Below are 19,423 nucleotides of genomic sequence, written 5' to 3' on the forward strand. Positions count from 1 at the left end.
ATGTAACATAGGACAAAAAAACATATGAAAACGGCCGTAATACGTACGTAATCATAATGGCAACTATCAGAGCTCTTGTCAATTGTACCAGAACACTAAGAGCACAAACAGGCTCTGGTACTGGTGTAACACAATCATGGCTTAAATTAGGGAATTACGCTGCTACCGGAGATGTAGAACAGGAAGCTTGCTGGATAGATTTAAAAAACAAAGAACTTGCAGTGTCAAACACAGTACAGGGAGCCGAGAAGACAAATGAAGGAGTGGACTGGGACAAGTGGGAAAAGCTTATCGCCCACAAGGATATACTCCAACACATGAAACGAACATATGACGCAAATATGGCAATGATTGAGCGTACAGCAAACATGGAAGGTGATATGTCACACCTAGATACAGACTGGGAGCTATATGAAAATGCTCGACAAAACTGTAACCAAGCTACACGGACAGTAAAGAAGATCATTGCAGATGGATCCAAGGCATTGTGGGTCTCACAGAACAACCCACCAGCATGGAAAGTGGATACCAACGAGGTATGTCTTATCTAATTGTATTCATCTTATGCAGTGGCTGGAAAGCGACCAATATTGGCAAGCATTCGTCGAGAAACATGCCATGTACTCACAATCAGGAGATGCACCCGACCCAGAAGCACCAGCTATTGTAGAAGCTAACAAGGCCACGTGGAATACTAATATGGCCAAGTTCAACGAACGTACAGATACACCAATGCTGTACGATTACATGCATCACCTGCCAGCATGGGAGTTTTACGATATTAACAGAAAACAGTTCTACGAACACATGACATACTTCCTGCTACGAACAGGTGATGATTTCAGGCATTTCCCAGATATGCCATCATGGAAGTGGCTGACCCACATAGAGGACCTTAGGTTCAAACAGTTTGCAGTGGCACATCGTCGTAGAGAAAAACGCCAAATTGAACGTGTAGCAAGATTCGAACCGGATGATTTCGGCACCGGAGAGGAACAGACAGGTGAAGAAACTGAAATGGCAATACTAAACCACGAGAAACATGCTACAGAATTGACATTGGCAAAACTAATGGGCAACTTCGCATTCTTGTGCGATCCACTAGTACCAGTACAAACGAGGTTCCAGTTACATTATATACTGTCAAAGGACGGATATGCCGAACATGGACAAACAAAAGTGTTGACACTGGGAGATGATATCAATGCGCTTTTCGTACTACCCAAAAATGCAGCGATAGGCGCACCGCTGCCAACACCATTGGAATGCTTCCATAATATGATGGAACATTACCGAATATCAGGAATGAGAATAAATCCCACATACGCAACAAGAACGGAACACCAAACCGAGCTCATACACCAACGTGGACCTAATTGGCTAAAGCTGCCACATGAAACTGTAATGGAAGCCTATCTACGACGCATGCGCAAAGACGATCCATTACGCAATGCATTCACAGAATATGCAGCAGAATTAAGGGAACGAATTGCAGGAGCAAAGGAAGTACCAAAGGAACAATGGGAAAGTATGATAACAGAAATTGAAAAGGCATCAAAAGAAGATGATATGGCCATAAAACAAATGGAAAATGCTAAACACGGAAAAATGGCACAAAAATTGATTGAAAGTGATCTACAGAAACTAATGGATGAAGGACACATACTAGTTCTAGACCCAACTAACAACAACATAGTGAACAACGCTACAGAAGTAGAAGCAGCACTAAAAATGTGAACACATAACTAATGTACATGGCATATTTTACATACATTAAACGTACAAGTAATATACACGTACTAAGAAGGCTCTTGAACCTAGATAAACAAGAACTTCCAGAAACAATCAAGTATGTAGCAGCAAAGCTACTGACCAACAAAAAGATAGATGTGTACCACCAAAATAACGGAAAGCTATTCCCAAACAACACAGATGATTTTCGTAGATACACAGAGACCCAAAAGAACATTTCAAAGCTAATACAAGACAAAGTCACACACACGTCAGCAAAGGAATGGTCTCCAAGCGGAATAATTACAGTGGTATACTACCTAGCAAGAGCTAGAGCGCCACTAAACAAGCAAACAGAAGATATATTTCGCAAGAAGGTTGATGAAATCACCCAATTGAATGTAATTGACCTCTGGCAGGCACTCTGGGCTATAAATGCCCTCAAACTGACAGTGCCCTTAAAGCCATTCAAGCATTATATCGATCACAATGCAACTTTGATATTCTGTGGAGCGAGATCTAAGAATATCTCTTCAGTACTTAATGCACTATCAGTACTAGGGCAGGCCCTGGATACCGCTACACTGTTATATATTGGTACCAATTACCTTCAACGCTCAAGTGGAAATCATAACTTCAAAGATGATACGAACTTGTGCAATGCCTTAGTATCGCAAGTAGTTAGAACACGACACTATATAAAGCATACAGATGATCGCATTAATCACCCAGGAAAAATCAATGAAGTCAAACAATCGCAACTAGTGTACACAACACAAGATGTGATACAAAGTTGTATAAATCAGTTAAACACAAGTGATCTCGAGGGTGTGGCAGATCTACTGGATGCTGTTGTTAAATTTACAACATGGGCACGTAAAGATTGGACCGAGAAAGTGTACCGCCTCCTTGAAGTAATCAACAGGTGCATTAAACAGTCTATAGATATACCTGAGGATTGTCAAGGGAACATACAACCTAAGGTCTTGACAGTAGTGCTGAGATGCATCCTGGAAACAAGAATATATAACCCAGAACTTTTCAACAATATCAGTATCGTATACTCCAACCAACCTCAGGTGTGGAGCGCCAGAGGTAAGTTACTGAAGCAAAGGTTAACATAACATAGGTAATGCCAATATGCTATATATAACAGCATACTACGGTATACGCAACAGTTCCGCAGAAAATATCGCAATACGGTTATATCAATGCTACCAAACGAAGTGGTTTCGATATGTAGAACCAACAGAAGTGCTCATGGACGCCTGCGTACTGGCGGCATTGACACATCATGAAGCGTACTATCAGATAATAGCAAGGACACTGGAATGCGAAGTCAGCCTTAAGCACCTGGCATTGGCCTTAATGACCCTGAAACTCGCGCCCAAAGGCTATTATTGCATACCCTTTGCAGTACTGGTAGCCATTGCTAGGAAGCTACGACCACTGAAAGTCAACATAGAGCTACAATCGTACACACCGGAATATATAACAACCTTGGATAATGAGAATATAGAACAGAGCACTTATATCAAGCTACAAGATATATGCAAGGTTAATTTGAAGTGTGCCATCTAGGGAAGCAGGTGTGGCGGAGACGTCAATGTAATACTGTGATATATAAACATAAGCAATGGACGGACTTGATTTCAATCAGGCCGCGCAAAATGCGCAGGCCATCTCGCATAATACACAAGAGGTATGTGGAATCCAAAAAAAATGTGCACCTTGTCCAGAAGCAGATGCAAGAGGAAGCAAAACGAGAGTATGTGGGATCAAAGTGTTTAATATAGATACCCAGGAGCATACTGGAAGCAAGACGCATGACACTTCGGACACTTCTCACAGTGGAAGCACAAGAAAGACGTAAGGAATTGGTTGTATAATTCATTACCGATAGTCCACCGCATCGCCATGGTTAAACCAGAAAAGGCAACGCAAATTGAAAACTTCCTATTGCAGGTAATTTATAAATACTCTATTCTATACGATCCAGACAACATTTAAATCTGGAAGACGTACCAAAATGGATGACGAAGAACTTAGACACCTAATTGAGGTATTGCATATAACAAATACACACTGATATACAGTCTATGAGCACTAACAGCTCCAGTAAAATATCAAATATAAAGGTATGTGTACCAAAGTGAAACGCCAGCAACGACGTAGATACAACGCAAACGCTGGAACGACGATTCAGACTCAGAATCTGATATTTAAATAACAGAGCAGTGCAACGGCGGAGACTCAATACTAGAATCTAGCACGCCATCAGGAACCAGCTTCATCACACAGACGCACTTGTTCAGTTGCTTCTCATGAGTATTAGCAGATATGCTGTAATCCACAGCACGCTCAAAGGAACCGCTAAGAAGAACAACACCGCCCTCTGAAGCACATATGTGCTCAAATCGAACTCCACGGGTCTGTAATATTTGACAATATATAGCAAAACATACCTCCGGAGTACTGCTAGAAGATATCAGCTCCTGGCGCTCTGGATGCCAGACGTCCACAGTGGCAACAGCAGACTCACAACCACCAGTAGACACTATGTACTCACCGTAGGGAGTAAATACAAACGGATTCAAAATGCCAGGACTACGGTTCCTGAATAACCTATGACGGGATGCGGCCTCCGCACCCTTGGTAACCGATATGCAGTCCAATAACGAGTCGGACCCAGAAGCATCGCCCGATGATCCACCGGAGTATGTGAAGTCACCACCGAATAAGCAACCACGATGGAAATCCTCAAGTAAATTAAAGTCGTCACCGTAACTAAAACGCTCCACAGGCGTAGTAACCCAGTTGTTACTCTGGAAATTCAACATAGGCCAAGAGACAAAGTTATACGGATATGGAAGTGGTTCATCGGACTCAGGAGAATCACTGTCATAATTTACCTGTATATATCGTTTACAACGCTCAATACCAGCAAACAAGTCATAAGTAGCACAGTAAAGCTGAAGGTCGTTCTGACCAAAGTGAATTGATGTAGCATAATCATCCTTAGGAGATAAGAAACCCATCTTCATCACACGGACGTCCTCATGAGCTGTGCAAATAGCCAACTCAGACTGAGCATTGCTCACAGCTATCAAACGCTCATCATGAGTAACAGCAAGGTCAGTAATACGACCCAACTTCATGTGATTCAAAATCTGCTGAGAACTCTCATCCATCTCCGAATACTTTGTCTGATTGCGTAAGTGTATCTCAAAAGTACGCAATATTAACGGACACTCCGTAAATGAACTGTTAACATGGTCATAAGGATAACGAAGATCATAAAAGTGAAGCTTGCCGTCCTCAAAACCACCAGATATCAGACTAAAATTAAAACCACGAAAATTATACATAGATGATATGGCGCCTGAATGACAACGACTTAAACGTATCACAGGCTGACCAAATTCACCCTTCACACCAACACGTAAATCAATGACATTAATGTCACCAAGAGCACTCGATAAAAAAACCAAAGGACTGCTGCAATCAGAAGCAGCACTCAAATGAGTGCAGGTGCCACCCAAATCCGGAACGCCATCCGTAACACGAGATGAATATACACCACGCGATATGCGACTAATGCATTTACCAGTCTCCAAGTCGTGATACACACCAGCAATGGAATCACGGCAAACACTCAAAGCAGTAGAAGGAGCATAAGGAGGAATAACAGAATGTAATGAAGGAAATGTACATGGCGCAGAAAGATAACGCTTAATGTTGCGATCAATGCGAGCCTCAGCACCGCAAAATAAACTCGTAATATCAGAGTTAAAAAAACAACCACTCTGAAGATGAGCTAAAACACACTCAGAACGATAAGTCTGTAAAGATTCAATTAATACATTGTAATCCGTAAGTAACAACATCGTGACTGCATTACAAAAAGTGAACTACTTCACAAGATGCAACGGTCACAGACATCGTAAGCGCCCAAGACGCGAGGAATGGACATAGGAGTTACTAGTAACTAGAATGGATAAAACGATGATATAATATCCCTACGATAAACTACGTGCGCTATTAAGTGAAATAAGTCTAAACCAAAGTGTTTTGTGTCACATGGAACATTAGATGCGTTAACCAATGTATATACTACTTAAGCCATCTATAAGCACATATCCCAACTAGCAGATAATAAATAGTGGAAATGTTAAACAAGAAATAGTATTAACCAGAAATAAGCGCCATGTGTACCGAGGTAGATGCCCATAACCCTGGAAAGATATAATGATTGTATCGACACCAAACAAATTGGGCCAGATGCTATTATAAATAAATATAAGTCAATATATACTATAGAAAAGGCACTGTGTAAACACTGGGATGTAAACACCTCAGAATCCTATTCATGGGGAGGCTGAACACCACCCCTCCCCATCCAAGGCGAAACCACCTAACGTACATGAACACAGCCTCAGAACAGTCGAAATCGTATCGAAACGCAGCCAATATATCGTAGTCTTACCTCAAAAATAAGACTTTGCTTTGAGCTGTACGGGAACCACTAAAAGACGACCATTATCGACGGGCCCCAACTACTTGCGCGAGTAATTTAAGGAAACGCGCAATCAAAAAACTAATCAAGTCGCAAGATTATAATAATTATATCACAGAGAACGTATAACAGCTGGAAACATGGATTTTGACATTCTAAACGTCGACCCCAAGGTCGAAGCCAGGAAACACAAGCTTAAGCGCTTCATACAGTCACCCAACTCATTCTTCATGGATGTACGCTGCCCAGGGTGCCTCACCATCACTACCGTATTCAGCCACGCACAAACCGCTGTCATTTGCGGAAGGTATGTTTTCCATACTGTTTTTTATAACCTAAGCCATTTGTTATACCTAGATGCTTTCTTGACACTATTGTGATCTATATTGTTGAATTTTAATAACAATTTTTACAGCTGCAACGTTGTCCTCTCGGAACCAACTGGCGGAAAGTGCAGGCTCACCAAGGGATGCTCTTTCCGAAGAAAGGTTGAGTAAGCTTCTGTTGACATATGTAACTAAAGCTTCATGACCTTATATCAATGCCCGCAGTGTTGGCTCGTAGGCTTTGATACCGGTTATCGCGATCGTATGGTAAACCCTGACCTTTAATTCTCATAGTAAAACAATACGTGGCTGCCGTCGCGTGTTTTGGGTTTTATAGATACCTTTTAGTGTAAACCGAGCACCAATATTAATACAATTGGTCGTCATCAGCAATTAACACAATATAAAGTTTTCCCAACCTTACACATCAGAACATTTGTTAATTCACAAATTATCAACATGTGACTCCTGTGTTGCCCAAATTTGATAGTTATTTAAAATATGGCATCGGCAACAGAGCGCCAGGCGCTCATTAGGCAACATAACAACCTCAAAAGGGATCTACAAAGTATGTGATATCACGACAGTAGCCAACTAACACAGGTATACACGAAGAAATAAGAAAACTTGAACATGCGAATGAATACCTAAGAAGAACAAATGCCGACATGAAACTAAGATTAGAAAGTACACAGGAATGTGAAGAACAATCGTACAATGGGTATGGAATTATACATATGCATATATAGATACAGGAATGCTGGATATAAACTAAGTATAATAGGATCGCTCTCACAAGCAACAGCTGCAGTAGTAGCCGCAACAACGGAAATACCTAAACAAACGCTAAACTTGATAGACGATTTTACAAAGGAAGAACACTACTTCCAAGAAAACAAAAATCGCAGAATGGACCATGTACTACAAACAATACTCAAAAGATCTGAAATGATGGGACCATCAACACCAAGCCTCTCCCGTAAGGAATCAGAAGCAGAGTCAGATAACGCCATGTCAAGCGCTGATATGTCGTCATATAAACCAATGATAACCACGCAAACAGATAGCCACGACTCCATATTGTCGTGAACGTAGATATATACCCATATCGCAAAGCATAAAGTAAGAGACATGGTATCCCAATCAATATTATAATCAAGGTTACTTGCGCATGGCAGGCTTGGCCATCTTCTTGGGGATGGCAGCAGGCTTAGCCTGAGCAGGGCCAGTGGCCTTAGCAACAGCACCCTTCAATTTCTTGGCCTTCTCCTTAGCCTCAGCGATCAAAGCCTGCTTGGAATCCTGAAAATAATTATACACAAATGATATCATGTAGCTCAAAAGTAAAGCAGACAAACATATAGCCCACAGAAACAATAGAGCGTTATTGTACGAAGGGCACTAGGTCCCAGCCGATAATGTCAACAAGAACCACTCTGCCTTCATATAGAACAAAAGAAACATACCATCTTTGCATTGGCCTTAGCAGCACTGGCACGCTTAGCCTTAAGCTCCTCCAAACTTAAACCCAAAAAGGCCTTCTGATAACGAGCAGCCTTCTTAGAACGACGACGACCAGATACCTCAGTCTGGAACTTCTTGTTAGCCTTGCGCCAACTAGGAGTCCACTTCACCTTGGCGGGCTTCACACGTTGCTTGTGTAAAGAAGCAGACTTGGAGCTCAAAAAGAAGTACACCTTGCCATCACGAGCAACAAACTTTTGACCACGACCAGGATAAACCCTGTAGTCGCTAAAAGAGCAAAGCTCAGTCTTAATAGTTGTCGTTACAGTTGCCATCTCCTAAACAACACGTTAGTATAAAGATTTCATAGCCATAACATACCGATATTTAACAATAAACAACAATTGTTGTTATTATATGCCGATTTTGTAACGGCAAATAGTGGTTATAACGGGAAAAACGGAACAAAAGGGACACGGTACGACACGACCCCACCGAAACCAATAGACCTTAAACAACCTATGTATTATGTATTAACGTGAAAAACAATATTATTCTAAATCAAAAGGTATCAACTCGCGTTCCCTTTTCAACGCAGTGCTACCGTCGGGAGACTGACCGGTGTAGGTGGACTCGACACCAAACTTCTCGCGATTCACGCGGAACATTTCGTCCGCAGACCAACCGCTGTTCTCACCAAAGGTAACCAAACAGTCATCCTCGTTGTAACGTAACGTGCTCTCACTTTTAGAAGCACTGTCGTTCCATAAAATAGGTAACATGCGATTTGGACAATTGCCACCCGTACGTAAAAAGGTCTCGTAAGCTACCGGAAATTGCTCACGCAACTTACCAGCGCGAAACCGTTCAATAAGGTCTATGATATCACGCGTAAACTGCTTTACATGGAATGTTAAGCAACCACTGTTCCGACGAGTTGGCGAGTCTTGAAACAACTTGAAGCTAAACCATCCAATGCTGCGAATCTCGTAATCTGTCTTCGGTTGCATATCAATGGAGTCACTCACACCGGGTATAAAAAATAACTTTACGTTGCGACCCTCAATCTCAGATTCAACATAAATATCAGGGTTAATCAAACCACTCACGTCAATGCCAACCTCTTCTAAAATCTCACGAACTGCACAAGAAGAATCCAATTCACCCTCGTCAATCTTACCACGAGGAAATGTCCAACGGTTGTTCTGGTAACCCTGAACAAGAAGAACCTTGTCACAACTCTCGTTTATTAAAACACCACCACGCAAAGGAATGCTGCGGTTGTAAAGTTTCCAACGAGCTAATAACGACTTCTGATCCTCGGCACTTACAAATGAACGCAATAAAGCACAATCCTGACATACCAAAGATAAGAACTGGCCGAAACTCATACTCTTAAGGTCTAAGGGATAACGAACAACCCACTTGTCGCAATACCACCAATATGCATCACGCAAATAAAAACATAAATGAACATGATCTCGAAGTACCTCCTCAGGAAGTAAAGCAACGAAACGACCATAACAATCCGATAAAGCTTGATCCAATATATCAGGGTTCACATCTTTATTAGCATTCAGGTATTTAGCACGTGATAGTGATACGTCCATATAGTCGTCACTATCATCGTCCTCATAAGAATGTTTAGACATACTAGATACATCAGGATGACTTAAAGATGATACAGCGTCTCCAGCCACAGTGGCAGAGGAACGTGGAGAAGGGGGAGGCAACCCCGCATTCATAACATGCGATGGCGATCCTTGGTGAACAATATCAGTTTCATGCTGAGAAACTTCAGTACGACCCTTATCAAGACCCAAAGCACGCTTCAAATGAGCGCGTAGCGCAGAGGAGGAACTGTCCTTGCCTAAAACGCCAGAGACAGAAGGATCAGAACTCATTGACAATAAACAATAATCTAAACACACAACAGCGCCACCATCAGACGCAGCTTAATGAGGGTAGCTCATAGAACATGTATACTAAAAATACCGCTTCTATTCAAAATACTGATGATTTAAAATGATATGGATTATATCGAACAAAATAATAATGCTGCATTATAAATTGTGAAAATAATTTTATCAAAAGCTTCGTATAACGCACCATGTAGATCGGAAGACCCGCACGAATATGGAAGGTACACAACATCGACACACTGTGATATAACCCGGGCAATATAGTACCGTTCTATTTTACATCATCTATTTTAGCACCGTATTAACAGATATAACCTTAAATGGTTTCATGGCTTGTTAATGAACTGATAAATATCAATATCCCAGTGTGTAAGACACGGGGCACCGGTGAACAATCTGGGCCGTTATCATTAAAGCATACTGAATGGTGGTAATATGTATAATTGGTACCGGATTGTATTATGCATCCATGTGAAACATTAGGTCCCAGTACTGTCAAAAGGGCAGTGAACTTAGACAAATATCACTAACATGATAAATCAATGACTTTAACGTTGCCAGGAATGTATTACTAAAGGATGATAACTAATTCCACAAAGAATAAAGCAAAACACGAAATATTAGAAACGTTTTAACAACCCTCAGAAGTAACCTAATTCAGATATTCCTGATGACTCTTGTTGTGGAAAAATAACTTCCCTTTAGCAGTACGAATGTGACGCATCACCAAGGCGTCAATAAATAACTTAGCCAACTTCATGCTAGTTATCAAAGTAACCTTGTTGTCAACAGCTGCACGACGCATAACGTAACCATCAGATAAACGATTTGGAATGGCACAACCCGCAGCATTGATAAACATGTCAACAACACCAGATTTCATCAATTCTACAGCCTTAGGTTCACCTTCCTCACTAGGTTTGTAACAGCAAAGTAAACGACCACACTTATGAGAACTACCAGCGTGAAGTAGACTATCCCCTATGGTGTCCTCAAAAAACTGAAGACTACAAGCCAATAAAGATTGAACATCAAGACCTTTGGTTATAGAAGCACCCGAAGCAGGGACCTCATTAATCCTAGAAAGGAATTCGTATGTACCCTTTGTAGCATACACGTCGTAACCTAACTCCAATATCATCTTTACAGTACGAGAAATCAAAAACTTGTCAACGTCACTGTCAAGAGATATCAACATACCACTAGTAGGAAGACGAACATTGCTAGCCATCATGGCCTTCAATAAAGCCTCGTACTTGTTAGCGCCGAAACCAACAACCTCACCAGTGGACTTCATGTCAACACCAACCACAGGGTCAGATGGTGATAAACGGTCAAAAGAAAATACAGGAACCTTAACAGCAACGTAATCAATGTCCATCAATTGAATATTGTGAACACGAGCTGGACTGCCAACCATAACACGAGTAGCCTGGTCAATAAAGTTCACATTCAGTGTCTTGTAAATGAAAGGTAAAGTACGAGATGCACGCAAATTGCACTCGATAATCTTGATCTCGTTGTTCTTGCAAAGGTACTGAACGTTGAATGGACCGCTGATGTTAAGGTAACGAGATAACTTCTGAGTTATCTTCTTAACACGACGGTGAGTACCAACGAAGATGTTTTGAGCGGGTAAAATCAATGTGGCATCGCCTGAATGAGTACCAGCATGCTCCACATGCTCACTAATGGCGTAGTTCAGTATAATACCCTGAGATGCCACACAGTCAACCTCAACCTCATTGGCCTTCTCAATGAACTTAGATATCACAACAGGGTGCTCACGATTCACCACAGCAGATGTCTGAAGGTACTTTTCCAACTCCTCAAAAGATACAATTACACGCATAGAAGCACCAGAAAGAACATATGATGGGCGAACTAAGACAGGGAATGAAACCTTTGTACAAAATTGCTTGGCACCCTCAAATGAAGTAAACTCCTCCCATGCAGGTTGATCAATGCCCAAAACATCACACAACTTCGAAAACTTGTTACGGTTCTCACAACGGTCAATAGATTCAACACTAGTACCCAAAATGGAAAGACCCAAACTATGTAACTTGCAAGCAAGGTTGTTGGCAGTCTGACCACCCACAGATATAACAATACCCTTGGGATTCTCAAAGTGATATATCGCATCAACAATCTCAACAGTCAACTCATCAAAGTATAGTCGGTCGCTCACATCATAGTCAGTGGAAACAGTCTCAGGGTTGCAGTTAACAATCACAGCAGCGTGACCCAAGCTACGAAGAGCCTTCACACAGCTAACAGCAGACCAATCGAACTCTATACTGGAACCGATCCTATAAGGACCACAACCAAGTACAACTATAGATGTAGCACTAACAGAATCCTTGGAATCAATAGGACCGCAAGGTAAAACGTCACTCTCAATGCCATTGTAAGTTAAATAACAGTAATTAGTCTTCGCAGGGTACTCAGCAGCCATAGTGTCAATCACCTTTACAAAAGGTACTATCCCCCAAGACTTGCGAAGTTCGCGAACGTCATCCTCAGAAACAGTAGATTTGACAATCTCACGAGATATCTGACGATCACTGAAACCATAGACCTTGTAATAACGCATCATAGCAGGAGTAAAGGATGATAGAGATGGTAAAGTTGATAGGTGAGCATTCAGAATGTGGAGATGATGTAGACGATGTAAGAACCAAGGGTCAATCTTAGTCAAACCATGAATGTCAGAAACAGTCATGCCCAGCTCAAAGGCACGAGCAATGGCAGCAACGTGATCAGGAGTTGGACGACGCAAAGCGTCGGTGATAGCCTCACGATCAGCACCGGACATCACACCACTGTTGAAACCAAGTACGCCGTCACCTGCCATACGTAAAGCTTTCTGCATAGCCTCCTCAAAGGTACGACCAATGGACATGACCTCACCAACTGACTTCATGCTACTACCCAAAAGATTGTCGGCATACTCAAATTTACGTAAATCCCACTTGGGAATCTTAACAACAATGTAGTCTAAACTTGGCTCAAAACAAGCAGTGGTGACCAACGTAATGGCATTACGCATCTGAACAAGATCAAAACCAAGAGCTATGCGAGCAGCAAAGTAAGCAAGAGGATATCCAGTAGCCTTAGACGCAAGTGCAGAACTGCGACTTAAACGAGCATTCAATTCAACAATAAAGTAGTCGTCAGTGTCAGGGTTCACAGCAAATTGAACATTGCACTCACCAACGATACCCAAATGACGAACTATCTTAAAAGCAATCTCACGGTACTTGTAAAGCTCAACGTTAGTCAAAGTCTGAGCAGGAGCAACGACAATGGAGTCACCAGTGTGAATGCCAAGAGGGTCAAAGTTCTCCATACTAGCAGGTGATATGCAGTTGTCATTGTTGTCACGAATTATCTCAAACTCGATCTCCTTCCAACCTTTAAGGGCCTTGTCAATGTAAACGCAAACGTCCTCAACAGGAAATGATGAACCGGAGCCCGCTTCAGTAGTGTCAGAACCACCCTTGCGACATGAACTCGTACTGAAAATGTTAGATAAAATAGAACGTAATTCAGATTCATCAGACGCCAACCCTGAACCGAAACCACCCAACGCATAATTAGTTCGAACTAATACAGGATAGCCCAGCTCTTGAGCAGCAGATATACAAGAACCAACATCAGTACCCACCTTGGAAGGAGCACAACGCTCACCGATCTCAGCCAGCTTTCGGTTAAATAAAGCACGATCCTCAGTGTTTATAATGGTCTCAATGGGAGTACCCAAAACCTCACAGTTGTACTTTGAAAGTATACCAGACTTGTACAAATCGATACCACAATTCAATGCCGTTTGACCACCGAAACTACACATAATACCATCTGGACGCTCCTTCTCAATAATATTTGATACGAATTCAGCAGTAATAGGCTCAAAATATACAACATCAGCCAAACCGTGGTTAGTCTGAACAGTAGCAACATTAGGATTCACCAATATAACCTCAGCACCAGACTCCTTTAAAGCCTTTATAGCCTGACTACCACTGTAGTCAAACTCACCAGCCTGACCAATTGATATACCACCACTACTCAATAATAAAATACGCTTCCATTGAACGTGAGGTGAAATGCTACGAATGTGAAGAGGAATAGAACCACTCTTACCCAAACTATAAATGAAATCACGCATCAAAAATAAGGTATCAGTAGGACCACCACTAGCCTCAGGGTGAAATTGAACACTGAACCAAGGGTAAGTCATATGAATTATACCCTCAACACAACCGTCATTAGCATTCACAAATAAAGTAGACCACTCAGATGGCAAAGTCTCCTCATCAATAGCATAACCGTGATTCTGAGATGTCATGTAACATTTAGAAGTACGCAAATCAACACAAGGCTGATTAAATCCACGGTGACCATAACGCATCTTGTAAGTCTTAGCACCTGCAGCAAGACCCATCAGTTGATGACCAAGACAAATACCAAAAATAGGAGTAGTGCGCTCCATAGCACGACGTAAATTAGCAATTGTCACTGTAGCATCGGAAGGGTCACCAGGACCGTTGGATAGAATCAGACCGTCATAAGGGATACGATTGAAATCAAAATTGTGAGGAACGACGAGAGCACGAACTTGAACGGGTGACATACGAAGAAACAGGCGAATTATGTTACTCTTAATGCCACAGTCAACTATCACTACCAAAGTCACGCCCTTAAGTGATAGTGATGATGAATATAGACTACCAGATCCACTAGCACAATCATTAACCGGTTTATTAGGATAACCACAAAACTTCTTTTTCGAAGCAAAATGAACATCCAGATCAGATGAAGTGCAAGCATACGGATCACGAGATAAAATATCATCAAGCTCAGCAACCGTAAATTCATACGATGTCACGTATCGCTCACCATCAATTTCAGCCATTGTGTAAAGAACTGGATGAGGATCCGGCAGACTCCTCATTAAATCAGGGTTGTTAGTGTCATAAAATGATGATGATTCCAACAGACGAGGGCTCACCAGACCCCTACTTTTAGGACCAATGATAATACGAGCCAATGTAGAACCGCAATTACGTAAGTGCTTTGTCAATGCGCGAGTGTCAATACCAGATATGGCAGGAATACGCTCCTCGCGTAACCATGTAGACAAGGATTTACAAGATGACCAATGCGATTCGTATATAGAGTAGTCACAACACACAAAACCATTCACATGAATACGGGAACTCTCAAACCACTTCGAAACACCGAATTCGTCCTGTACCAGTCTATTATCTAATCTATAACACTAACCTGCTCACTTGGCGGGACGCCCGTGTTACCAACAGATGGATATGTTAGCACTAAAATCTGACCTAAGAAACTAGGGTCAGTCAATGCTTCGGCATAGCCAACCATAGAGGTAGAAAAGACAACCTCACCAGTGGCAGATAAATTAGTAGGATCGGCATAGTCATAGTTTTCATCAACATAACCGAAAGAATACCCATTGAACTCAGTACCATCTTGGAGAAGTAACTTAGCTGGCAAGGGAGTCGTCAACTCTGGTAATAAAAGTAAAACTAGGAATTTCATAACATACCCTCTGGACGCCAAACGTCAAAAGCAGAATCCGTTTTATGACCCATCGTAACAAAACCAAAATAAATAAATGAAAAGTAATAATGAAGGAATCAACAATGTCTAGAGTTATGTCATAGAATCAATAGAAACTACGCATAGACAAAGTAACACCAAAGGAATAATCGAATCAAAGATCAACACAGAATATCAGAGAGTTTTGTGAATATCCCAGGTACGTATTATAAATTATTTATAACGTCTTCATACTGTAATAGAAGATTTTTGTGCCCGACGAAGGAATAAAAAACCCACAAGACGCGTTTATGTATAGTAACGTCAACAAGCCTATGAAACAGACTCACACATATTACGCAATAATATTGTTATACACACTAGGCAAATTTTGTTGATAGTGGAAAGTACGATATTGGATTCAATAAAAACAACAACACAACAATGAAATGCGGGTTTAATAACCAAACCTAAAGCCACCAGCTTATGAATGGACTGTTTGTATATACAGACAGATTAAACATGAACGCTAATGTTATATAACAGGAAACAGTGGAAGTTAGAAATGTTGTCAAACATCTGTTAAGAATGCACACACAAGATAGTGAAAAGTGTTGAATAATATAATCAAATGAAATTGTATATAGCATATCAAATGTTCTTTAATTTAATAAAACGGCATTTTTTGGCTTCACTAACTATAGAGAAGTTGTTTGTATAACACAATGATTGACCCAGTATACAAATCACATTTTTCATTTATCGGGAGATACAATATGCAAATCCAGTTATTTCATTGATAAACGAAATATTAGGGGTTAATAAAATGGCGTGTTGACCAGCGCTAGTCACTGCCAATCCTGTGGTATAATCACCACATTCCGCCGCATTGGTGAGGTAAATGTATATCCAGCGGTCGAAGCATAACAAATCTTATCTTTAAAGGTGTTTAATAAACAATTTAAAATTTAGTTTGATTTTATACGCCTTTGTCTAAGCAAAGATTAATCGTACCCAATGCGGTATTTGCCAATGGACATTTAAACCTAGAAAGGTTAGGTTGAATAACACGTTCATCAGGCTGTGTGTGAACCGATTGCTGCAAACATTTAATTAATTAAAATACATTAGAGATTCCCAACAGAATACCAATAGCAAATCTGGATATTGTCTGAGGATAAGCTATAGGGAAGGCCAAAATTGACATACAAAGTGTGGATATGGATTCCATTAATGCACCAAATTCGAGGATCTCTCGTGGATATGCGCAAACTAACAGAATGGCCGCATCAAATACACAAAGCGCCATGGCGTCCACCACGGACACACAGAGCGCACAGGCGACCGCAGCGGATACGTATAGCACCGACCTGAATATTTCAAACAGCAGCCATATAGCGAATATAGATTTAATAAATGAAGGTGGGATGATAGCATACAATGAAACAACGGGAACAACCACATTGAGACCTCCCGAACGCCAAGTCGTATCTCAGGCGCAAAGTCGCCATTTACATGCCTCACATCGTAATAATCAAGTGGGAGCGGATGGTACGATTTCAGAAGGTATATACAATATGGATGCCATGCATTGCGGTAGCCATCCCGCTCAACATGTGCCCGGAGCAGATACATTACCTGAAGCCGAAAGTAAATACCAAGTACAACGCATGATCGGTAATGGATCATTCGGAGTTGTACATGAGGCTATACATGTGGAATCTGGAAATAAGGTAGCCATTAAAAAGGTGCTACAGGTAAGCACAGTTTATTCAGATTTTAATAATCATAGGACCCACGTTATAAAAATCGCGAACTTAGCATCATGCTAGAACTTTCTCATCCAAACATTGTCTACATGTTTGACCACTTTTACACCGAAGTTGTGAGAGAGCAGGAAACACAAATCTATCTCAATATAGTCATGGAATTCGTACCGGGAACCGTACACAGAATGATGAGGTCGTACTTCAAAAGATACAACCAAATGCCTATTGCACTGATTAAAGTGTATGCATTCCAGTTGTGTAAGGCATTGGGTTATCTACATGCCGTGGGCGTCTGTCACCGAGATCTCAAGCCACATAACCTACTAGTTGACCTAGAGACAAATGTTCTCAAACTATGTGACTTTGGATCGGCAAAGAAACTGCGAGCTGGAGAAATGAGCGTCGCATATATATGCTCACGTTTTTACAGAGCACCCGAACTCATGTTAGGAGCAACTGAATACACAACAGCCATAGATATTTGGTCAATAGGCTGTGTTATCGGAGAGTTGCTTATGGGTAAACCCATGTTTGCAGGCGATACGTCAATCGATCAGCTGGTTAAAATAATACAAGTTCTGGGAACACCGACGATCGAGCAAATGTATGCAATGCATCCGAACTACCAAAATGTAACATTCCCTAATATAAGGGCAGCGGATCTTACAAGGCTATTCCCAACCAACACCCCGCCTGTAGCAATCGATTTTGTGTCCCAATTCTTGAGATATGATCCAAAGGAACGTCTCAGGCCGTTGGAAGCACTAGGTCATGATTTCTTTAATGATATCCTGCACAATCCAAACTCAAATATATTCGTGCCTAAGAATCTCCTAGAATTCACGCAGCAGGAGTTAAGTGCAATGTCAGAAAACACCAAACGCAAACTTGGTATTGTGCACCAATAAATAAAGTGTAATTTTTTATATATAAAAAACCGATGTTAGTTGGCCAAAAGGCCGTGGTAGTAGTGCATCGCTAGAGCGTGAACAACAGTCAAACTATTTTCTCAAGCTCCTCAATGTAACTAAGGGAGTGTCGAAGCATATCCTTGGATGGAATACCCCCAAGGTCATTGCCCTCTCTAACAAATATCACACGCGTACCTTCGATCTTCCACTGAATACCACATGGGTCTGAACAAATTTGTAATCCAAATTAAAATACACACCTTCAGTCACCTTACTTTGATTGTAGTACTTGATGAACATGGATAGCTCCTAAATACATATAATATACAGATAAAAAGACATACACTGATGTCACCCAACTTTAACATGTGAATCGCTGCGTCGACGTTCAACGATAAATAAGCCGCCTCCATGGATGCAGCAATCTTGTTGCGAGCAGTGTCGGCCAGCTTGAAACTTAAACTCTGATAGTAAGGGCATGATGCAGTTTGACGCATGTCAATCAAACGAGTTAAATTACCCTCCATCATGTTGTGCTCTAACTCAACGACATACGTTATATTTGCACTCGACCTCACTTCAACGGGTATTAACTCCAAAAGCATGTAAAAGTCACCGATGCGATTCTCAGTTAAAAGGTATAATAAACGGAGACCCAAAATGATGTCCAGACGAGTACTAGGAGTAGATAGCTGTTAATGTATTGTACAATCACCTATATATAACCTACATGAGTATAATCAAAGTAAAATGGATGAAGGTAAGAATAAAAACAATCAAAGGAATCAATATCACCAAGCGTTAGTGAAATTAATGCGCCGATCTCATACACCTCACGAGCTAGCTGCAGAAAATGATCATCAAAAACGTTTCCATTAAGTTGGTGCCGAATTAAGTCCTCTTTCAATGGCTCCAAGAGTTCGGCACAGGTGCTCATAGCATCAGGGTTCGCAGAAGCATCCGCAAACGCCTGTTGCAAAGCTAATACCTTACGTTCAAGCTCTGTATTAGCCATTAATGCAATTATGTCAAATATAAAGTAGTGTATGTCGTCGAGGTGTACCACTTCCCAACACAAGCGAATCGCGACGGCATAGACACCAGTGTGTAACTAAAGCATATAAAACCTAGACAAAACAAAAAATAACATCTTCTGTTCCATCTAACCTATTTTATGTTATGCCAGAGAATGTTTATAGAATCATATACATAT

The 19,423-nt window shown here is 41.2% G+C and overlaps 11 protein-coding genes across 11 annotated transcripts; 6 read left to right on the top strand and 5 right to left on the bottom strand.

Annotated features, from left to right (window-relative positions):
- Positions 1-21: 21 nt before the first annotated feature.
- Positions 22-1,747, top strand: BBOV_III003520 (uncharacterized protein). Its single transcript, XM_001611434.2, has 2 exons — positions 22-536; positions 571-1,747. Exons 1-2 carry the CDS (start codon positions 57-59, stop codon positions 1,735-1,737), a joined length of 1,647 nt encoding a protein of 548 aa, XP_001611484.1. The 5' UTR covers positions 22-56; the 3' UTR covers positions 1,738-1,747.
- BBOV_III003530 (uncharacterized protein) lies at positions 1,729-3,337 on the top strand. Its single transcript, XM_001611435.2, has 2 exons — positions 1,729-2,826; positions 2,861-3,337. The coding sequence occupies exons 1-2, from the start codon at positions 1,749-1,751 to the stop codon at positions 3,310-3,312; spliced, it is 1,530 nt and encodes a 509-aa protein (XP_001611485.2). The 5' UTR covers positions 1,729-1,748; the 3' UTR covers positions 3,313-3,337.
- A 16-nt stretch (positions 3,338-3,353) lies between these two features.
- On the top strand, positions 3,354-4,069 carry BBOV_III003540 (Double-stranded DNA-binding domain family protein). The gene is made up of 7 exons (XM_001611436.2): positions 3,354-3,433; positions 3,471-3,499; positions 3,536-3,600; positions 3,635-3,696; positions 3,731-3,793; positions 3,828-3,869; positions 3,907-4,069. The coding sequence occupies exons 1-7, from the start codon at positions 3,368-3,370 to the stop codon at positions 3,955-3,957; spliced, it is 378 nt and encodes a 125-aa protein (XP_001611486.1). The 5' UTR covers positions 3,354-3,367; the 3' UTR covers positions 3,958-4,069.
- BBOV_III003550 (uncharacterized protein) lies at positions 3,927-5,658 on the bottom strand. The gene is made up of 2 exons (XM_001611437.2): positions 4,197-5,658; positions 3,927-4,163 (listed from the first exon to the last, which is right to left on the bottom strand). Exons 1-2 carry the CDS (start codon positions 5,616-5,618, stop codon positions 3,954-3,956), a joined length of 1,632 nt encoding a protein of 543 aa, XP_001611487.1. The 5' UTR covers positions 5,619-5,658; the 3' UTR covers positions 3,927-3,953.
- A 498-nt stretch (positions 5,659-6,156) lies between these two features.
- On the top strand, positions 6,157-6,868 carry BBOV_III003560 (putative 40S ribosomal protein S27). The gene is made up of 2 exons (XM_001611438.1): positions 6,157-6,554; positions 6,663-6,868. The coding sequence occupies exons 1-2, from the start codon at positions 6,388-6,390 to the stop codon at positions 6,742-6,744; spliced, it is 249 nt and encodes an 82-aa protein (XP_001611488.1). The 5' UTR covers positions 6,157-6,387; the 3' UTR covers positions 6,745-6,868.
- A 149-nt stretch (positions 6,869-7,017) lies between these two features.
- BBOV_III003565 (uncharacterized protein) lies at positions 7,018-7,703 on the top strand. Its single transcript, XM_051767827.1, has 3 exons — positions 7,018-7,141; positions 7,177-7,294; positions 7,329-7,703. The coding sequence occupies exons 1-3, from the start codon at positions 7,075-7,077 to the stop codon at positions 7,660-7,662; spliced, it is 519 nt and encodes a 172-aa protein (XP_051623775.1). The 5' UTR covers positions 7,018-7,074; the 3' UTR covers positions 7,663-7,703.
- Positions 7,704-7,706: 3 nt separating this feature from the next.
- BBOV_III003570 (putative ribosomal protein L24e) lies at positions 7,707-8,468 on the bottom strand. Its single transcript, XM_051767620.1, has 3 exons — positions 8,419-8,468; positions 8,040-8,375; positions 7,707-7,875 (listed from the first exon to the last, which is right to left on the bottom strand). Exons 2-3 carry the CDS (start codon positions 8,370-8,372, stop codon positions 7,735-7,737), a joined length of 474 nt encoding a protein of 157 aa, XP_051623430.1. The 5' UTR covers positions 8,373-8,375; positions 8,419-8,468; the 3' UTR covers positions 7,707-7,734.
- An 86-nt stretch (positions 8,469-8,554) lies between these two features.
- BBOV_III003580 (mRNA decapping domain containing protein) lies at positions 8,555-10,050 on the bottom strand. The gene has a single exon (XM_001611440.2). It carries the CDS (start codon positions 9,939-9,941, stop codon positions 8,589-8,591), a length of 1,353 nt encoding a protein of 450 aa, XP_001611490.1. The 5' UTR covers positions 9,942-10,050; the 3' UTR covers positions 8,555-8,588.
- Positions 10,051-10,564: 514 nt separating this feature from the next.
- Positions 10,565-15,773, bottom strand: BBOV_III003590 (putative carbamoyl-phosphate synthase large subunit). The gene is made up of 3 exons (XM_001611441.2): positions 15,538-15,773; positions 15,249-15,499; positions 10,565-15,213 (listed from the first exon to the last, which is right to left on the bottom strand). The coding sequence occupies exons 1-3, from the start codon at positions 15,581-15,583 to the stop codon at positions 10,612-10,614; spliced, it is 4,899 nt and encodes a 1,632-aa protein (XP_001611491.1). The 5' UTR covers positions 15,584-15,773; the 3' UTR covers positions 10,565-10,611.
- A 714-nt stretch (positions 15,774-16,487) lies between these two features.
- Positions 16,488-18,230, top strand: BBOV_III003600 (protein kinase domain containing protein). Its single transcript, XM_001611442.1, has 2 exons — positions 16,488-17,287; positions 17,323-18,230. Exons 1-2 carry the CDS (start codon positions 16,751-16,753, stop codon positions 18,205-18,207), a joined length of 1,422 nt encoding a protein of 473 aa, XP_001611492.1. The 5' UTR covers positions 16,488-16,750; the 3' UTR covers positions 18,208-18,230.
- Positions 18,231-18,255: 25 nt separating this feature from the next.
- On the bottom strand, positions 18,256-19,254 carry BBOV_III003610 (26S proteasome non-ATPase regulatory subunit Nin1/mts3 family protein). The gene is made up of 4 exons (XM_001611443.2): positions 18,941-19,254; positions 18,555-18,902; positions 18,471-18,519; positions 18,256-18,435 (listed from the first exon to the last, which is right to left on the bottom strand). Exons 1-4 carry the CDS (start codon positions 19,223-19,225, stop codon positions 18,296-18,298), a joined length of 822 nt encoding a protein of 273 aa, XP_001611493.1. The 5' UTR covers positions 19,226-19,254; the 3' UTR covers positions 18,256-18,295.
- Between the last annotated feature and the right edge of the window lie 169 nt (positions 19,255-19,423).

Source organism: Babesia bovis, chromosome 3 (genome assembly GCF_000165395.2).
Source record: "Babesia bovis T2Bo chromosome 3, whole genome shotgun sequence".
NCBI lineage: Eukaryota > Apicomplexa > Aconoidasida > Piroplasmida > Babesiidae > Babesia > Babesia bovis.

Excerpts from the sequence above, each read along its gene's own strand:
- BBOV_III003520 (XM_001611434.2), top strand. The coding sequence starts at position 57 with ATGGCAACTATCAGAGCTCTTGTCAATTGTACCAGAACACTAAGAGCA. Across the intron at positions 537-570 it reads GGAAAGTGGATACCAACGAG|TGGCTGGAAAGCGACCAATA; the intron begins GTATGTCTTATC and ends CATCTTATGCAG.
- BBOV_III003530 (XM_001611435.2), top strand. The coding sequence starts at position 1,749 with ATGTACATGGCATATTTTACATACATTAAACGTACAAGTAATATACAC. Across the intron at positions 2,827-2,860 it reads TCAGGTGTGGAGCGCCAGAG|GTAATGCCAATATGCTATAT; the intron begins GTAAGTTACTGA and ends AACATAACATAG.
- BBOV_III003540 (XM_001611436.2), top strand. The coding sequence starts at position 3,368 with ATGGACGGACTTGATTTCAATCAGGCCGCGCAAAATGCGCAGGCCATC. Across the intron at positions 3,434-3,470 it reads TCTCGCATAATACACAAGAG|AAGCAGATGCAAGAGGAAGC; the intron begins GTATGTGGAATC and ends CACCTTGTCCAG. Across the intron at positions 3,870-3,906 it reads GTAAAATATCAAATATAAAG|ATACAACGCAAACGCTGGAA; the intron begins GTATGTGTACCA and ends GCAACGACGTAG.
- BBOV_III003550 (XM_001611437.2), bottom strand. The coding sequence starts at position 5,618 with ATGTTGTTACTTACGGATTACAATGTATTAATTGAATCTTTACAGACT. Across the intron at positions 4,164-4,196 it reads CTTCTAGCAGTACTCCGGAG|ACCCGTGGAGTTCGATTTGA; the intron begins GTATGTTTTGCT and ends CAAATATTACAG.
- BBOV_III003560 (XM_001611438.1), top strand. The coding sequence starts at position 6,388 with ATGGATTTTGACATTCTAAACGTCGACCCCAAGGTCGAAGCCAGGAAA. Across the intron at positions 6,555-6,662 it reads ACCGCTGTCATTTGCGGAAG|CTGCAACGTTGTCCTCTCGG; the intron begins GTATGTTTTCCA and ends CAATTTTTACAG.
- BBOV_III003565 (XM_051767827.1), top strand. The coding sequence starts at position 7,075 with ATGGCATCGGCAACAGAGCGCCAGGCGCTCATTAGGCAACATAACAAC. Across the intron at positions 7,142-7,176 it reads CCTCAAAAGGGATCTACAAA|GTATACACGAAGAAATAAGA; the intron begins GTATGTGATATC and ends CAACTAACACAG. Across the intron at positions 7,295-7,328 it reads GAAGAACAATCGTACAATGG|GAATGCTGGATATAAACTAA; the intron begins GTATGGAATTAT and ends ATATAGATACAG.
- BBOV_III003570 (XM_051767620.1), bottom strand. The coding sequence starts at position 8,372 with ATGGCAACTGTAACGACAACTATTAAGACTGAGCTTTGCTCTTTTAGC. Across the intron at positions 7,876-8,039 it reads CTAAGGCCAATGCAAAGATG|GATTCCAAGCAGGCTTTGAT; the intron begins GTATGTTTCTTT and ends AATTATTTTCAG.
- BBOV_III003580 (XM_001611440.2), bottom strand. The coding sequence starts at position 9,941 with ATGAGTTCTGATCCTTCTGTCTCTGGCGTTTTAGGCAAGGACAGTTCC.
- BBOV_III003590 (XM_001611441.2), bottom strand. The coding sequence starts at position 15,583 with ATGGGTCATAAAACGGATTCTGCTTTTGACGTTTGGCGTCCAGAGG. Across the intron at positions 15,500-15,537 it reads TGACGTTTGGCGTCCAGAGG|AGTTGACGACTCCCTTGCCA; the intron begins GTATGTTATGAA and ends TTTTATTACCAG. Across the intron at positions 15,214-15,248 it reads GCGTCCCGCCAAGTGAGCAG|GACGAATTCGGTGTTTCGAA; the intron begins GTTAGTGTTATA and ends AGACTGGTACAG.
- BBOV_III003600 (XM_001611442.1), top strand. The coding sequence starts at position 16,751 with ATGGATTCCATTAATGCACCAAATTCGAGGATCTCTCGTGGATATGCG. Across the intron at positions 17,288-17,322 it reads CCATTAAAAAGGTGCTACAG|GACCCACGTTATAAAAATCG; the intron begins GTAAGCACAGTT and ends TAATAATCATAG.
- BBOV_III003610 (XM_001611443.2), bottom strand. The coding sequence starts at position 19,225 with ATGGCTAATACAGAGCTTGAACGTAAGGTATTAGCTTTGCAACAGGCG. Across the intron at positions 18,903-18,940 it reads TTTACTTTGATTATACTCAT|CTATCTACTCCTAGTACTCG; the intron begins GTAGGTTATATA and ends ATACATTAACAG. Across the intron at positions 18,436-18,470 it reads TCAAAGTAAGGTGACTGAAG|ACCCATGTGGTATTCAGTGG; the intron begins GTGTGTATTTTA and ends AAATTTGTTCAG.